The 16,163-nt window shown below is 35.9% G+C and overlaps 1 protein-coding gene across 4 annotated transcripts in view; it reads left to right on the top strand.

Moving 5' to 3' along the window:
* The window catches only part of LOC120416997 (transcription factor AP-2-epsilon), a 279,517-nt gene that overhangs the window by 151,544 nt on the left and 111,810 nt on the right, over positions 1-16,163 (top strand). For 2 of the 4 annotated variants that reach the window (XM_039578937.2, XM_039578933.2), the window contains exon 1: positions 9-1,064. The exons of 1 other annotated variant lie outside the window; for it this stretch is intronic. In XM_039578937.2, coding sequence (XP_039434871.1) covers positions 1,056-1,064 — 9 coding nt within the window. In that variant the 5' untranslated portion in view covers positions 9-1,055. Of the gene's footprint in view, positions 1-8; positions 1,065-16,163 lie in introns of those variants that run through there. One more of the 4 variants, XM_039578938.2, reaches the window with a different exon arrangement.

Below are 16,163 nucleotides of genomic sequence, written 5' to 3'. Positions count from 1 at the left end.
CGCTGTGTTTGTGTGTCTGGTTCCTCGAGAGTTTACAGGCGCCGAATACCCTGAAGCTTCACCTGGAAACCCACCAGTGTTCAGTCTCTATCGATTCCGCGCAGACCATTTCTGCACACTGTGCGTTCGCTCTCCTTTTACGACCTGCTCGTCGTGTCCGACTCCACTCTCTGCTGCTGCTGCTGCCGTTTTGCTCAGCAGTTGTTGTTGTCGTTGTTGTTGCAGCAGCTCTTTGCTACCAATTCTGCTACCATCCGAGCGCGGTGGTACCGCTTCGACAGCTTCTCGTGTTTTTGGCTTTTGGGGCCCACCACTTGTAGCGGCGGAGCCTGCTGTCGACTCTAGTGGCCCCTCCAGTAGCTGGCCATCTCCCGCAGCAGTTTGCCGTGTGTTGTGCCGCGAACTCCACCGGATTTTTACGGAGGACCCACCGCATCAGTGTGACCTCGGCGTCCTCGAGAAGTGTTGTTGTTGTGTATCGTCAGAGATCAGTGTGTGATATCGCGGATCGTCCCGTGGCACGCGACCTGCACGCGTTTAACCAACAAGTGACCAACGGTATTAAAATACCCAAACGAAAAAGGATGAACCTCAACGGACAGTGAAGACCAGCGCAGTGTGACGTAGCTAGTTCAAATTAGTTCATACTCCCTCCTGTATTCCGTTACATCGCGTTACCCCATCAAAAAAGTTCCGTAGTTTAAAAGAGTTAGTTCGTCAACTTAGTTTTGTGTGAAATTTTGTGATACTTCGATGTGCCTTTCGAAAAACACGCAAAAAAATAGTCCCGGAAACTCCATCTGTCAACGCACCCTGGCCAAGTTTGAGGAAGAAAGGTTTTGAGTGCAATTAACTAGCTAAATTTGGTTTCACTTCTTTGCTGGAAATTGTAACTGACAGGAAAAGTGAGCGAAGAAATACTCCGATTCTGATACTGAATTGGACAAGTGATTGTTTGTCGAGTGTAAAGTGAACTGTAGTGAAGAATAAATTTTCTGCTGAGAAGGAAATCATTGAACGTGAGGAGCTGATAAGGAGGAGGATAACCTTGCGACATGATTATGGTATGATGAAAGTTGTGCAAAAAGTGTAGACTGCTATCATCGTGGAACTCGACTTATTAATTCCTCATCATTTTCTAATACATTACCACTGCAAATTTAGCAAATCATTAAAACTATGTCCCAACGGAAATTAATGATGTATAATTTATCAATTGGGTCCTAAAATTAAGTTTAAACTGCTGATATTATTGTTCACAACGAAATAGTTCACTTTTCTGAGTAAAATGATCTTTTGTACGACCGCAAAGGATTTAAGATGGATTTTAAATTCAATTTTCAAAATTTAACTTTGAGCCCTTCTTGACAGAATCCATGCATTCATCTTGACAGTTGATACATTGGACAAAATGTTGTCTTGTCAATTTATTGATTGCATTGAAATGAAAAACAAGTGATCAGAAATGGGGTATGATCGAGCTTTTTTTTACCGTTGTACATAAAAATTGACATATGGGCATTGTGACCCTATTGCTTTTAAAATAACTATTGCATTAGACTTTTCATTCTATAGTAAATATCTATGACAAAATAGGGTTAGAAAAAATGGTTTTGATATGTTAAGCTCAGAATCATCAAAAAAAATCAAACCATCCATATTAACGACCCCCGGGTCTTTTGTGGTCTCTATTGCAAGTATCTGCTCGAACCTAGGGGTGGGGGGCGACATAAACATTGAAAAATATTTGCAACTGCCTTACAGAAAAAAAACAAGATCAAAGTGGTAAACACGCAAAAAGCGAAAATAAGTCCTAGATTATTTCAAGAATCTTTATCTCTTATGTTTTGAAAAACAATAAATCTTCAGGGAAAGAGGATACTTTAAACTATTCAAACAAAATCTATTTTGTTTTATCGTATCTTTATGCATATACCTGAAAATTATTATATTTTTTGCAATAATAACTGCAATCACTAATACGAAGGATTTACCTGAATCATGTTTTGCTTACATATGTTTTACTTACTATCAGTAAGGAAATTTCAAGCTGAGTTCAATGTTTATTTCCCTCTGCCCTTGTCGAGAGGGAACCAAATCGGTAAACCTCGTCCGATAATTGTACGACTCAACCTTAAAAAAAATCTTCTTTTTACAAATTGTTGCATATTATATATTTTAAGCATTTTTTACTTTTATAATTTATTTGCCTTTATCTTAGAGTTAAAAAAAGCAAAGCAATCCACTTTAACGACCCCCGGGTCTTTTGTGGGCTCTGTTGCAAGTTTCTGCTCATTTCTAGGCGTCCGAAGGTTATGTGTGGTGAGCCACCCAAAACCTCTTTTACGCAAATGGACCCACGTTTTACTTCCCCATCCGATAGAAGGCCAGGAGGATAAGGCGGGAATCGAACCTGCGTCCCATAGCAACTTAGGGATCGGCAGCCGAAGCCGCTAACCACCGCGCCACGAGGCCCTCCTTTATCTTAGAGTTATTCTACGTCATTATTTTTTATACTATGTTTAATTTGTTATATTTTAATTGTTCTTCCGTAACTACCATTTGTCTGGCTTAATAAGCCCAATTTAACAACATTTTTAGTTATGTACTTTGACACTAGATACTGGTACGTTTCCGACCGAATAAATCAAGTAACTTCAAAAAAATGCCCAAATCTCCCAAAAACTCCATCCAATATTACATCATGCAAATGTAAGTCCCATTTTTGCTTAAACTGGTAGATGAACAATTTTGAAAATTCTCTTTTAAAACTGTACTAACAAATGATATTAATTTTACCGGTGGTAAAGTCCATATTTGGTTTTACTAAAATTAAAGAATTTTTTCCATAAAAAATTTTGCTTGTTCAAAACTGGTAAAATTCTTGCAAATATTGATGCAACACTTGAAAAACCAGATTTTTTTACGGAAAATTAAAACTCAAACTTGTTTTACTAGATTTTATAGTTTTTGATGCGGGAATCAGACAACAATGATCAAAGATCAATAATAACTCCTTTTTTAGAACAATCTGTAGCAATTCTTATTTTAGACAATTTTTTAATTACTCTAGGCTGTTGATGATTTGATTTTCATATAAATTAAGTTTTTTTTTTAGAATGCAGCAAACGAATGAATTGAGATATCGAGTCAAAATTATTAAATTATCTTTGAATTTGGTGATATTTTTGAAGTTTTGAAAAAGTGTAACAATATTTTTTATATATGCTTCATGTATCTTTTTGAAAACCTTCCTGTTAAGAATGTATGTTTTGAGACACAGAAACTATGATGAGTTCAAAAATAAGAAGTTCATGTTGTGGAAAACCCGAATAGAAATTCAAAAGGAAAAATTACTGTTAATCTTACTTTAATGAATCTGCAATGCTGTAAAAATATTTTTTTGCAGTTCCGTCGTGAAACTATTTACTTTTCCTGTCATTCTTGAACGACGAAATAGCCTACTTTTCTGTACCAAAAATAACAGAATCGAATAGCAACACTTTTCTAAATAAATGCTGAAAAGTTCTACTTTTCAGCACTCAAATGGGTGCTGAAAAGTTGAACTTTTCAGAACTTGTTTCGAAAAGTAACACTTTTCAAAAATTTTTTGATTCAAACGATTTATTGACAAAATACATGAAAATTTGACATAAAATTTCACTCAGTGTGTGTTTTTTGGAATTGCAAAAAATGTTGTATGGAACTCGTTGCAAAACTTGATTTTTTTTTAGCACTCTTCATATTTATCCAACTCGGTGAACCTCGTTGGATAAATGTACGACTCGTGCTGAAAAAACCCTCTTTTTGCAACTTGTTGCATAAACTACTATTGTGATATGATTTGTTTACTGGGAATTCCCAAATCTATGCAAAAGTATAAATTTTCGTAACTTTTTGGTACATTTCTTTTAAACTTTATGGGAAAAATGGTTAAACGAAAGAACTTGTTTTGATTTGATTAAATTCAATTCATTATTCTTATTTAATGTTATCAAATCATAACATTTTTTGTGAGCTTGTTTTATGAATCATTGATGTCATATCATTTGAAAAAAAGACATTGTATTGTTTGTTAAAAGGTGTACCCCCTTCCCACTTAGGGCAAACCTGAGTTTATTTACGTTTTTGTTAACCATATATTTTTGGCTTGACCAAATTGAATTATATAATATTTTTTAACAATTAACAGGATTGTTTAAGAACGATTCATGATCGCATGCCCTTAAAGTGTCTCAATCTTTGAAACAAAAATATTACTTCTCAAAAAATACTCTGGATCAGAATTTTTTACCATTAATCACGCCAATCGTCACACTTACTTTGAACATTTAAGTTGATATCCTATACTATTGTGTTGCAAAATATTTATCAGAACAATTTCTAACAATTTTAATATTTCTCGGAAATGTTCGGGATTGCGTTGTTGGAAACCTTTGATTCCTGGGATCTTTTTAACCCTGGGAAATTGGACGCTCTACATTTTTTTTTAAATTAAAATGTATTGTATAGAATAACTTGCACGGAAAAAAATCAATAAATAAATTTATTCCATCCAATACATTGAGATGCAATTGATTGAAAGATGTATTTGGATTTAATAGGGCCAGTGTGATTGTCTTCTTTTAATTGAAGATACAACCCGATACAATGTTCAGCACAATTTAACCTCTTGAACACGGAGTAGATAGAACAAAATAATATTAAATTTAAAGTAGAGGTGAAAAGTATACATATTGTTTACGTTTTCAAAAACCCAATACTACTATTTTAAATTCTTATTTGCACAATCTAAATTAGTTTTATTTCAAGTTTGATATTTAAACAAAAGTACACTTGAAAAAGGCCGAAAATTAATTCAAACGAAGCAATGACGACAAAACATTTTGTTTTGTATGTTGATGAAATTCGAAATAAAATGTGTACGCTTAATTTTTTTTTATTATTTAAACAAAAATAAAACTAAGCAATAATATCATGGGCATTCTAGAAAATTCGTATGACCACTATCACTACATTTCATTCATAAATTTACTGCTACTGATTTCATGGAAATATTCCTAGCAACAACCATCACAGGAGTTGTGATTTCCAGGAACACTTGTGAATGGCTCAACATTTCCAGAATCAATCGATTAGCTCAAAATCAAAGCCCGTGTCCCCGTCCCGACGGCACGCACACTCACACACCCGCCACATTGTGCACCCTTAAATCACTACAACACCACATTCCATCAATCACTCTGTCCGGCTAACGATCGGTTGAAAACCTGCTGCCTCGAAAAACCGTTCCAGTCCCAGGTCCGTAAATTGTTTGTGACAGTGCGAGTAACATTTCCGACATTTATGAGCAGACCCCGTCGCCGTACGTAAATTTACCATAAAGCACCGTAAAAGTACCAACAGAGTCGAAATCGATTATGTACGCGCGGGGTCAAAACCGGCTCCCCAACCCTTCAAAACGTGGCACACAAAACAAGCCCCGGCGTATAACAAATCGCTGCAAATATGTTGTACTAACTAAATGGGTGCGTACTACTCACTCACACACGCGAGCGCCTTCAAATGGTACAATTTGTTTCAAAATTGATTAATGAGCACGGCAAATACAACTTGTTTGGCTTGTTGCAGATTTTAAAGTTTTGTGGTCGGGATTTTCCCTGACCAAAGTGAGGGGGGATGGAGGTGGAAAAACTATAGTTCGTGTACAATTTTAGTGAGCGAGAAAAGTTCTCTCCAAAATTGAGTTTCTCTCTCGAGCGCGGTGAGTGCAAAAGTTTTCCTACCCGGAGGGAGGAGGAAAAGTCGGGGAGAGGGTCTGGTGGAAAACTCGACGTTCAACAAATTGCACGTTTTGATACTCTCCGCCGCTCGACGGGGCTGTAATTAGTTTCTAAACTTTAAGGAAAAGCGACTGCAAATTAATAGACTGCCGCCGCTGCAATCGGACGTGATTATTGAAAAATCATCAGTCAGCTTCAACTCGGTTCGAAAGAGTCTCAAGGGGTTTTTTCACACTATTCCAACTGGTTTGTGTGTTGATGTCATGTCAGTGCTGTTGAAGCTGGTTAGTAATCTCAACGACATCAACCGACCATTAATCGTTTGGGGACGGTTTGTGTGGGAAATCACGTGACGTTACAACCAGTTGAGGGATTGGTGTATAAGCAAAAGTGCAGCAGAAATATCGCATGACAAAACGGTGCCGACTTGTCGCCGACGGGATTCGATATCGAACCGATAATTATACGTTTGGTGTGATGCGAAAGTATAGCTTTTGAGTGGAGGATTTGTAACTACTAGCTAAACAGCGAAAGTGATAAGGTTGAATATTTTTTAAAGTTATAATCAGATGTAATTTTCTAAGGATATTTTATGTGCCAGAGTTCTCCAAGATGACGATTTTCTGAATTTTTAGTTTCCTCCTGTTATAAAGCTCGAATTATTATATTTTTTTAATATGATCTAAATAACCTCCATAAATAACCTGGTGAGATATTTTCTTTAAAAAACTTACATAATTTTTTTATTACTGGGGCTTTCGTTTTTTACTATAAGCATCAATCATATTTAAATCTCCTTCAAATGGTTAAAAAGTAATTCTTTTCTTTTTCAGTACCATACAAAAATGTTCAAAAATCAGATCAACAAAACAATTGTCTTCGAACTAATATCTTTTGGCCAACGGACCTGTTTTGAATTATCTTAAAAGTTAGCGTATTGATAATTTTTAATTTTCTTTATGAAATAAGCAAGATTTTCTTATCTTTGTTTTTGTTTTAATACTTGAAACTTCAAATTTCTTACAGATACAAGAACAGTAATTTTTACAATTTTCTTAATAGCTTTCAAATAAAATCTAAATTAAAGCAATACCAAAAATCTGTTAAATTTACGGTAAAATTTAAAGACCGTTATTATATAGCTAAAACGCTGCAAAAAATGTACAAAATCTCAAAAATAATAACTTCAGCATAGGATATAATTGATTGATTAGAAGCAGGTTTTTTGTTCTTAGATTAGTAACCTGCATTTTTGTTCGGTCGTCTGAAATTACCGACATGTTTAAATTTGTACTCGACTTTCTTCTGTTCAAGTCATGTTCCAATTTTGGCAACTTCCTTCAAAACGCCACTTCCAAATAAGAGCCAAAGCCAAATTGTCCGTTGCTTGTATCGCTGCATATTTTCTAAGCTCTACTTTTTAATTATCAGACACAAAAATAAAGCTACATTTTTATTTTCAGTTAAAATTTGCTTTTTTTGTTGTTTTCATTGATGAAACCATCGTTGTGTGATGCAAAAAATAGTCGAATCGCCAATTTGTGTGAAAAATCATTAGGCTAAATGAATTTTTCACGCTGATGTCGGTCGTGTTGCCAAAAACTTAATTGCACTTTAATAAGGTCAAATTATCTGAATTTCTACACAGAAAAAAAAAATCATGGTAATATTACATCTGGGAAGGGCTACATCTTTTATGTCAGAAAAAAGGTGTAATTTTACCTCTGAAAATGTGTAATTTTACCACTTTTTTGGTGTAATGTCACTTTTTCAGTCTAAATTGAGGTAAAATTACATCATAAAAGAGGTAATATTTAACCTTCCAAAATTACAGCTTCCAAATTTACATTATTTTTTGCTGTGTAGCATATTTAGTAATCAAGAATTTGTGGAAAAACATTTCAATTATTTAAAAAAAATCAGCTCAGACTCGATCATGCGAAGTCTTTGCACAAAATACTAAGGGTAATTGAAGCCTGAATAAACAAAAATGTTATTTATTTAAGGTTGTAGAGTTTTTTTTCTGATTCGATTTTCTTTATGAAAACCTTTGAATCATCGAGACTTAAAATTATCAAGTGTGGACTGTATTAAAATTGAATACTAATTTGAAGAAATCGTTCAAAGACAAATGCAGCATTTTTAACGATTATAAGTGAAAAACTTGCTTGTTTGTCAATTCTCTTTTATTTATAGAAAGTTCAACAATTGAATGGCGATGAAATCCATTTATTTAATAAAGAAAAGGTATTGGAAAAACTTTGAAAGCAATAACTTAACTATAGGTGAATTTATCCAGCTGTTTGTGTTATTGCAACAAGGCCGTTGCAAATATTTTTCAAAGTTTATGTCGCCCCCCCCCCCCCCCCCTTCAAAGTTGGCCTGAAAAATCAGGGGGCAAAAAAATATTTTTTAGAAAAATTTCAAAATTTTAATGAAAATTTGGGTTTAACCAACTGAAAACCAGTTAAAATGCATTTTCCCGCGTTTACTATCATATTTAGCATGTTCGAACTCCTTTGAAAACATTTTAAATTTTCTTGAAATACCAATGTACAGTCCCACAAAAAAAAATTTTTTTTGGGGAAAAAAATCCGTCAATACCTCGATATTTTCAAAACTAATGATTGGAAAGCAACTGTACGCCTGTAAAAAGCATTTTAAAACACTTTTTTCATCCAAATGTTGAAACCTAGGCTTGTAATTTAAATTTTTATATTTTTTTTTCTTTTTGGGCCCCCCCTTCCCCCACCCCCCTTCACTTTGGTCAGAGCCGAGGGACATACACTTTGAAAAATATTTGCAACGGCCTAAAGACGTTTTGCAAAAAAATTTGGATTTATGGTTTTTTTTTAAGATCGTTACAAATATTTTATGAAGTTTATGTCCTTCGACTCTGACCAAAGTGGAGTGAAATTACAAGCCATGGTATTAACATTCAAATGGAACAAGTGATTCAAAATGCATTTTAAACCAGCCGCATTTTTTAATTTTTTTTGAAATGATTAGTTTTAAAAATATCTAAGTATTGATGAAAAAAACCTTTTTTTTTTTTTTGCTGCATATTGAAACTTCGGGACTATCCATAAACAACGTGGTCACTTTAAGGGGGGGGGGGGGTGTTGCGCTCCATACAAACAAGATGGTTTTTGTATGAAAATTGTCCACGACGGAGAGGAGGGTCGACATTTTCAAAAAAGTGTCCTTGTAGTTTGTGGATGGTCCCTTAAATTTCATTTTTTTTTTTAAATCGGGCCTTAACATAGTTGTTAACGCAGAAATATGCATTCATAAAGATTTGAAGTTGTTTTGATTTATATTTCCATTATTTTTTTTAATTAGGCCGTTGCAAACATTTTTTTGAAGTTTATGTCCCTCGCCTCTGACCAAAGTCGAGGAGGGGGGGGGGGCAAACAAATAAAACAAAATTAACATTGAATATACAAGCCATGGTTTCAACATTTGAATGAAAAAAGTGTTTAAAAATGCATTTTACACCTGCCCAGTTGTTTTGCAATCATTAGTTTCCAAAATACCTAAGTATTGACGAAAATTTATTTTTTTGCAAAAAAAAAAATGTTTTTGCGGTGCTGTACGTTGGAATTTCATAAACATTCCAAATACTTTTAATCCAGCCGAAACATGCTTGATTATAAATGGAGAAAAATGCGTTTTAGATTGTTCTAAATTGATTTGACTTCTATTTTCATTAAATTTTAAAGATTTTTGCCCCAAAAAATGCTCTGTAATGGGGTTTCAGAACTCGAAATTGATTCAAACAGTGAGATAATCAAAAAGGAAGATAAAACGTGGTTTGATTTTCCAAAGTTTCAAGGATTTTAATTCAAATTCAAATTTCCAAATATTTAATAATTAAAAAAAAACTTTATTTGCTTTTGGATAATCGAACTTCGGATAATCGTGGCTTTCATTAATTGAGTTTGGACAGTATATCTAACAGAAGTTCTAGTTTATTATATCCATTTCTGCTTATCACAAGACAACTTTTATACAATATGACAATAAGCAATCGTCATCCCTAATCTTAGATAATTTCAAAACCATCGAACGCCTTTTCCTTTGTTGCTATGCTGCACTCACACCACACATATCCATATCATAATGGCTTTCTGAGCATCATCATCAGGCTTGAAACCAACAAGAAAAAATCCTCAGGAAATAAGAAAAAGTCTCCCGATTCGGAAAAACACCGAACAAATACCGCAACGCGCCTTCGAAATTTGCATCCACCGACATGCAATCTCCCAACCGGTTTCGTGCCGATGATGAGCGTTTATGATTATATCAGTGAAGCTAGTGAGTGAGTGAGCGAGTGTGTTCGTTCGCATATCAGAAACAAAAAGAAAGGATGAGGAGCGCTCTCCTTGGACGAATGTATGCTAATTTCGCCACAGCAGTTTTTGTGAGCTCTTCGCTAGTCGTCCGCTCTCACAAGTCGGGCACGCAGTCTAGCGATTTTGGACGACGGAGAAAAACGCTAGACAGATTGCGTTTTTTCTGCTAAGTATATTGATTGATTTTTGAGAGAAAATCGTGGGAACTTTCGGGGCGGAATTTTGAGTGTGGGAACTCGGCGAAGCCGAGATTTGATGAAGACTTTTTCAGACTTTTTTTCTCGCAGAATTTGACGGTGCCGACCAAATTCCGCGAAATGTAATAAAAGCTAAGCATTTCGTGTGTCATGACACAAAAAGGGTATTTAATTGGGAAGCGATTCTCAGCGGCATCCGCCGCTGAGGAGAAGTTGTCATGACAACGTCCCTCCCGTTCCCGCTCCCAAAGCACTCAACCTGACAGTTGCTGCCATTTTACATATGCGTCTCTGTTTGTCGTTGTCGTGCTGCTGCTGATAATGATGATGATGACGATGATGGAGCCTGCGGAGGAGATCCGTACATAAATATCTCGTAAGAGCAAGCACACGCTGAGCACTTTTCATTTTCATATGTGTGTATTGCTCTGCACACACACACACAAACACACACACCCAGAGTTTATGGCTATTTCCTCCGTATGGCACCTTAACCGCTTCGTTCCTCAACCGGTTCTTCCCCAGGGGGGAGGCCCCCAGAGGACGAGTTCCTCCGGATCTTCCGTCGCACCACCGACCGTAAGTTCTTTGTTGATTCAAGCTCTTCGGATGGGGTCTCCGAGAGGGGATGTGTTCATTGAGGAAAATGTTGCCCCATGCAGCACACGCACACATACACTCGCTTATAAAAGTACGGCCAGTAAAGTGGAAATACATGGTTGGAATCTGGTGATTCCGGTTGAATTTCCGCCCTTTTTCGAGGGTAATGTGCTGGGAGTGCAGAAACTGGTTAAAGAAAGAACTTTAAAAGGTTGAAAAACGTGTACTGCCCCTGATCGCATAAATGTCCCATATGCATTTTCATCGATTTCAATTTTTTTATGCAGTTTGGTTCAAAATCGTGCCTATAACATCCAGTAGTTTGTTCTAGAAATCAGGAGGAAATCCAGTTTTTTCGCGAAAACTTAACACGTAGCCTTATGTATGGGACAAACTTGAAATGCGTTTTTCTCAGCTTGCTGTTTTTGCATATGGGACATTTATGCGAACATGGGCAGTGTAGCACAGTTGAAACAGAAATGAGTAATTCTTATATTTATTTTTTTATTTGATGGAGTGTTTTCCTAAGACAAATAATCACTTTAAATAGTCTAAAAATGTTCACAACCATGTGATGCACTATACAGATCCGAATGAATTGATCTTTTTCATGCAAAATTCAACTTTTTTCGACACTACTATTTTCAATAGCTTGCTGTTTCACTAGCAAAAGTTATTCTTTTTAACAATATACAAAATTTTGCTGCAAAATTATTTGTAGATTTGTATGGACGAACTAATGATGCTAAGAAATTGTCTTCTTGAATTTACACGAGCCTTTATCAAATGAAAAAAAAAACAAATAAAATTAAGAATAATAAATGTTGTAAAATGAGTTTCGTTAACCTTTTAAGTCCATATTTATAATTTTGAAGCTAAATGTTATAAAATAAAAACGATTTTCAAAAGATCCGGATAGCCAATTCCAGCAATAGTTTATATCAGGGCGGTGGAGTCGGAACCGGAGTCGGAACCGGAGGTCGGTGGAGTCGGGTCTTTTTGGGGACCTGGAGTCGGAGTCGTTAAAACTCTAATAGCTGGAGTCGGAGTCGGCTAAATTGTATGAGCTGGAGTCGGAGTCGGAGCCGGAGTCGTAAATTTTTGATAGACTCGGAAACGGAGCTGGAGTCGGAGTTGTCAAAAAAATTAATCTAATTTAAGAACTTAATTATTGTTCAATATCTATATATATAAAAAATTTCGATGGTTTTGTTCGAACGCGAATCAGTTCATTACGGAGTGTCGGATCGAGGTGCTCTTTGTTGCGTTGGGTTTGTATAAGTCCAAGGAAGGTTCTTACGCCTAAAAGTTACAACTTTGGCCACTCTGGAACCGATTCCAAAAAATCTGCAGATTGTATGGGAAAAATTACGTAAAATCAATTTTTGATCACAGGAGGCTGAATAAGCAAAAAAGTTAAAAACGTCAACAAACGAAAAAAATACAGAACGAAGTTTGTCGGGTAAGGCTTGTTTGTTATAATTCAAGTTAATTCCCATTTTTTTATATTGTAAATTTATTTATTGATTTGCGACATTTTTTTTTTGTTTTAGGCTTCATCCATAAAGTACGTCACGCTAAAATCAGCCAAAATTTACCCCCCCCTCTCCCCCTTTGTCACGCTTACCCTATACTTATAACACGCAATGTCACACTTTCTCAGACCCCCCCCCCCCCTCCCCCCTAGAGCGTGACATACTTTATGGATGACGCCTTATTTAATTTTTGGTTCAAAATATTTATACCATGATGTTTTCGAAGCATTTTTATTGTGATTGGAAAGCTCACTATCAGTATTTAACAAAAATAATTATGTTTTTAAAACATTATCAACTATTATATCAATCTTCTACTTGGAACGCAACATGCTCATTTTGTATGTAAATAAAAACAAATCAAAGTGTCGTGCTGAAAACATTTCAAGCTGACAAAAAATATCGAAAATGAGTTGCAACAAATCTTTAAATACAGTTAAACCGGCGCTCTTATGCCTCGCATATGCAACTTTGCATATACGAGTCATTGAATTTATTAGATATATCGATTACCCCAATGTTTACAATTTCTCTACAAAACTCTTAAAGTGTTGATCCTTAAATAATATCGTTGAACAAGTCTATTTTTTTAAATGCCTTAAATCGGGGTGATATAATTGATATAATTTAATTTATTTTTCAAATATTAGAATTTTCTCATGATTTGTATGTTTAAAGTGTGTACTGGGCTGGATCACACAATGTCCATGTACGTCTTCTCAAATAAATTCAAAAAAGCTTTAAAAAATAGTTACTTTGAAAATTGTTTATTTCAAAACCAGGGTATCTTTGATAGTTACTGCACACCAATTTCTCATTACTGAATTCAGTTAAATTTACTGAAATCTGCACTACTGAAATTTTCAGTAAATGAAAACTTGCTGAAAAAAAAACAATTGAAAATTAGTGTAGCTAGCTTATTAACTTAAAAAAATGAATGTAAATTTAAAGTAGTTAAATAAAATGTTCCAATTTTTCAAACAACAAAATTCAAATTTACTCAGAAAATTGTTGTGCTGAAAATGCGTTTTTTTAATATTTAAAATACAGATTAGATGTCGGAGTCGGAGTCGGCTAGATTTGGTAGACCGGAGTCAACAATTTGTGGAAAGCCGGAGTCGGAGTTGGAGTCGGAGTCACTTGAAATATGACCCGACTCCGCAGCCCTGGTTATATGATTCAATAAAACAAAATGAAGTTTTAAAAAATATAAGAGCATGTAGATTAAAAAACTTCAAAGTTTATGGAAGTTAGATTTTTTTATTAAAAATCGATCAAAATAATTATTGCTAAAACAGTTAATTTTCATCGAAAAAAGTTGTTAAATCAATTGTAAACTGTAGATTGCTTCTGTTCAATTAATAGTTTTGATCAGTTTACATACTGCTTACAAAACTTGAATTTAAAAACCGCAGATGATATTTTGCATTATTAACAGCAGCATAAATGTATTAACGATAAAGCATTTTGTGATACTTTTTGCTTGAGAATTAGTTAAATTAAACTAGAAAATTGAAATCAAGTTTTTATTTACCCCCTCTTCAATCTTGAACAGAGCTGAGAGACACAAACTTCAATTAAAATTTGTACTAGCCTAAGGTTAAATTTAAAATAACATTGTTATTTGATGTATCCTGTGGAGTTTTCAAATAAAAAAAAAAAAAACGAAACTATTGGCACTACGCCCCCGGGGCATGGCCTTCCTCTAACGTGGGATTTCTGCTCCAGCGCCTCTGACGAGACAGGAGAAACCGGGACCGACGTTTTACTTCACCATCCGATAGAAGCTCAGTGGATAAGGCGGGAATCGAACCCGCGTCTCATAGCATCATCGGGATCGGCAGCCGAAGCCGCTACCCCTGCGCCACGAGACCCACATTTTCAAATAAATTATCATAAAATAAAAGTATAAAAAAATTATAAAAATCATGATTTGATTATCCAAAGTTTTGTAGGAATAAAATCGGATGAATGAACATTGAAGATCGAGTTTAAACTGAGGACTCCTTCAAATGTATTTCATCGCTGCTGCATATTTTTATTGAGTATGAATTATGATAATTATATGTTAATGAAACAAATTTGATGGAATTTGGAATAAAAAATAAAATAATTCATGATATAACTTTATGCGTTCGTAGAAACGTGTAAACTTATTGAGCTGGTAATGAATATGCTACTATCCACTTCGTGTTGTAATTTCATTACTTTTTTCAATTTGTCATCTCATTGATATGCATTTTATTTGGAGGTAGATTACCATTCCATTTTAATTATGGATGCTTTCAATTCCATCCCGAAATTGGAACACTACCCTCATGGTAATTTGTGTGGTCCAAATTTTTAAATAATCCAAAACGTTACTTATTTTACGATGCTGCAGTTGCAGCTTCCTTGTTCTTCTCCTCAAACATTAAAAACGAATTAACATAATGCCAGCCTGAGCCATCCAGTACAAAACTCTTGCAACTCAGCTTAACGAATGTCGAACCTTACACCCAAAAAAACACAAAAAATGCAATAATAACACACTTACGTAACAATAAAATTCGCCACTAAATCAAAGAGATTCGTCATAAATAATGCAAAGCTGCCCGGTCCGGGCGAAACCAACAACGCTAAGGACGACACCAAGTCGCTACTGGTTGGCCTGCTGCAGCCGCGTCAGGAATTTGAGGAATTATAATTTCAGACTTGCAGCATTCCTCAAAAAACAGATCCGCAAGAAAAAAGTCGAAGAGGCAAAAAAACCTCAAACCTGTCCGCCAGGCTGTAATTTTCGACTAACATATTAGATTGGCTACCGAAGTTACACTTCTTCTGGCCACCCGTCCTCGGACGGGGAGTGGGGGTCATAATTGCACCCCACTGATAACGACAAGGTTCGACTTCTTCTGCGCGCGAAGCCTCGGCCAAGCAAGGTACATGAGATGGTTGAAAAGAACCACTCATAATCCGCTGAGGTTCTGCCTCGCGAATCCCCGTGGTGGCCTGACCGCACGAGCCCTCCCAACTGGCAACCACGAGTTTTGCTGGGTGTGATTATGCTATCAACGCGGGCAGCACCGTCCGTCCAGATCTTGGCGCAGGGAAAAAACGTCGAAACCTCGTAAAAACGATGAGCTGTGTACGAGGCGGTGCAGTACGTGCCCTTTGCGGATCTTCAAGTCGGTAGCTGCAGATCAGCACGCAGAAGGTAGTTTCGCGCTCAACTGAAGTCAGCGAGAAGTAATTTGGACCCATGGAAGGGTCGAGCATTAGGGGCAGCAGCAGCTACATATGATAATTGCGGGAAATTAATCTAAATAAGACGGTTATTTTCGCGTGTGCGCGAAGCGCGCGGATCGATTATTGGATTTCGCGCACGTTCAAGTCGTGGTCGGTGTTCTGGAGGAGGTTGAGCTGATGAAGTAATAAGTGTTGTGATGGGGGGAAGTTATGGTGAATTAGGGAATTGATGGGTTGTAGTTTTAACTCAGTGTACACATGTTTAAGACTTGAGGATTTTGTTTCAAAAAGTACTCAGAAGATCAGCGTAGACTTCTTAGCATAGATTATCGAAAGTGCAAAATCAAACCGGAGTATCAGCTAATTTTCATAGCTTCCAGATCAATTTCTAGGTTTATTGTTCAAGACTTGAAATCTACCGTTGAATCAATGGCTATGACAAGTCTTGCTCAAGCCCATCCATTC

Source organism: Culex pipiens, chromosome 2 (genome assembly GCF_016801865.2).
Source record: "Culex pipiens pallens isolate TS chromosome 2, TS_CPP_V2, whole genome shotgun sequence".
Lineage (NCBI taxonomy): Eukaryota > Metazoa > Arthropoda > Insecta > Diptera > Culicidae > Culex > Culex pipiens.
Note: the sequence above shows the minus strand (reverse complement) of the source record. Positions and strands in the feature narration are given on the sequence as shown.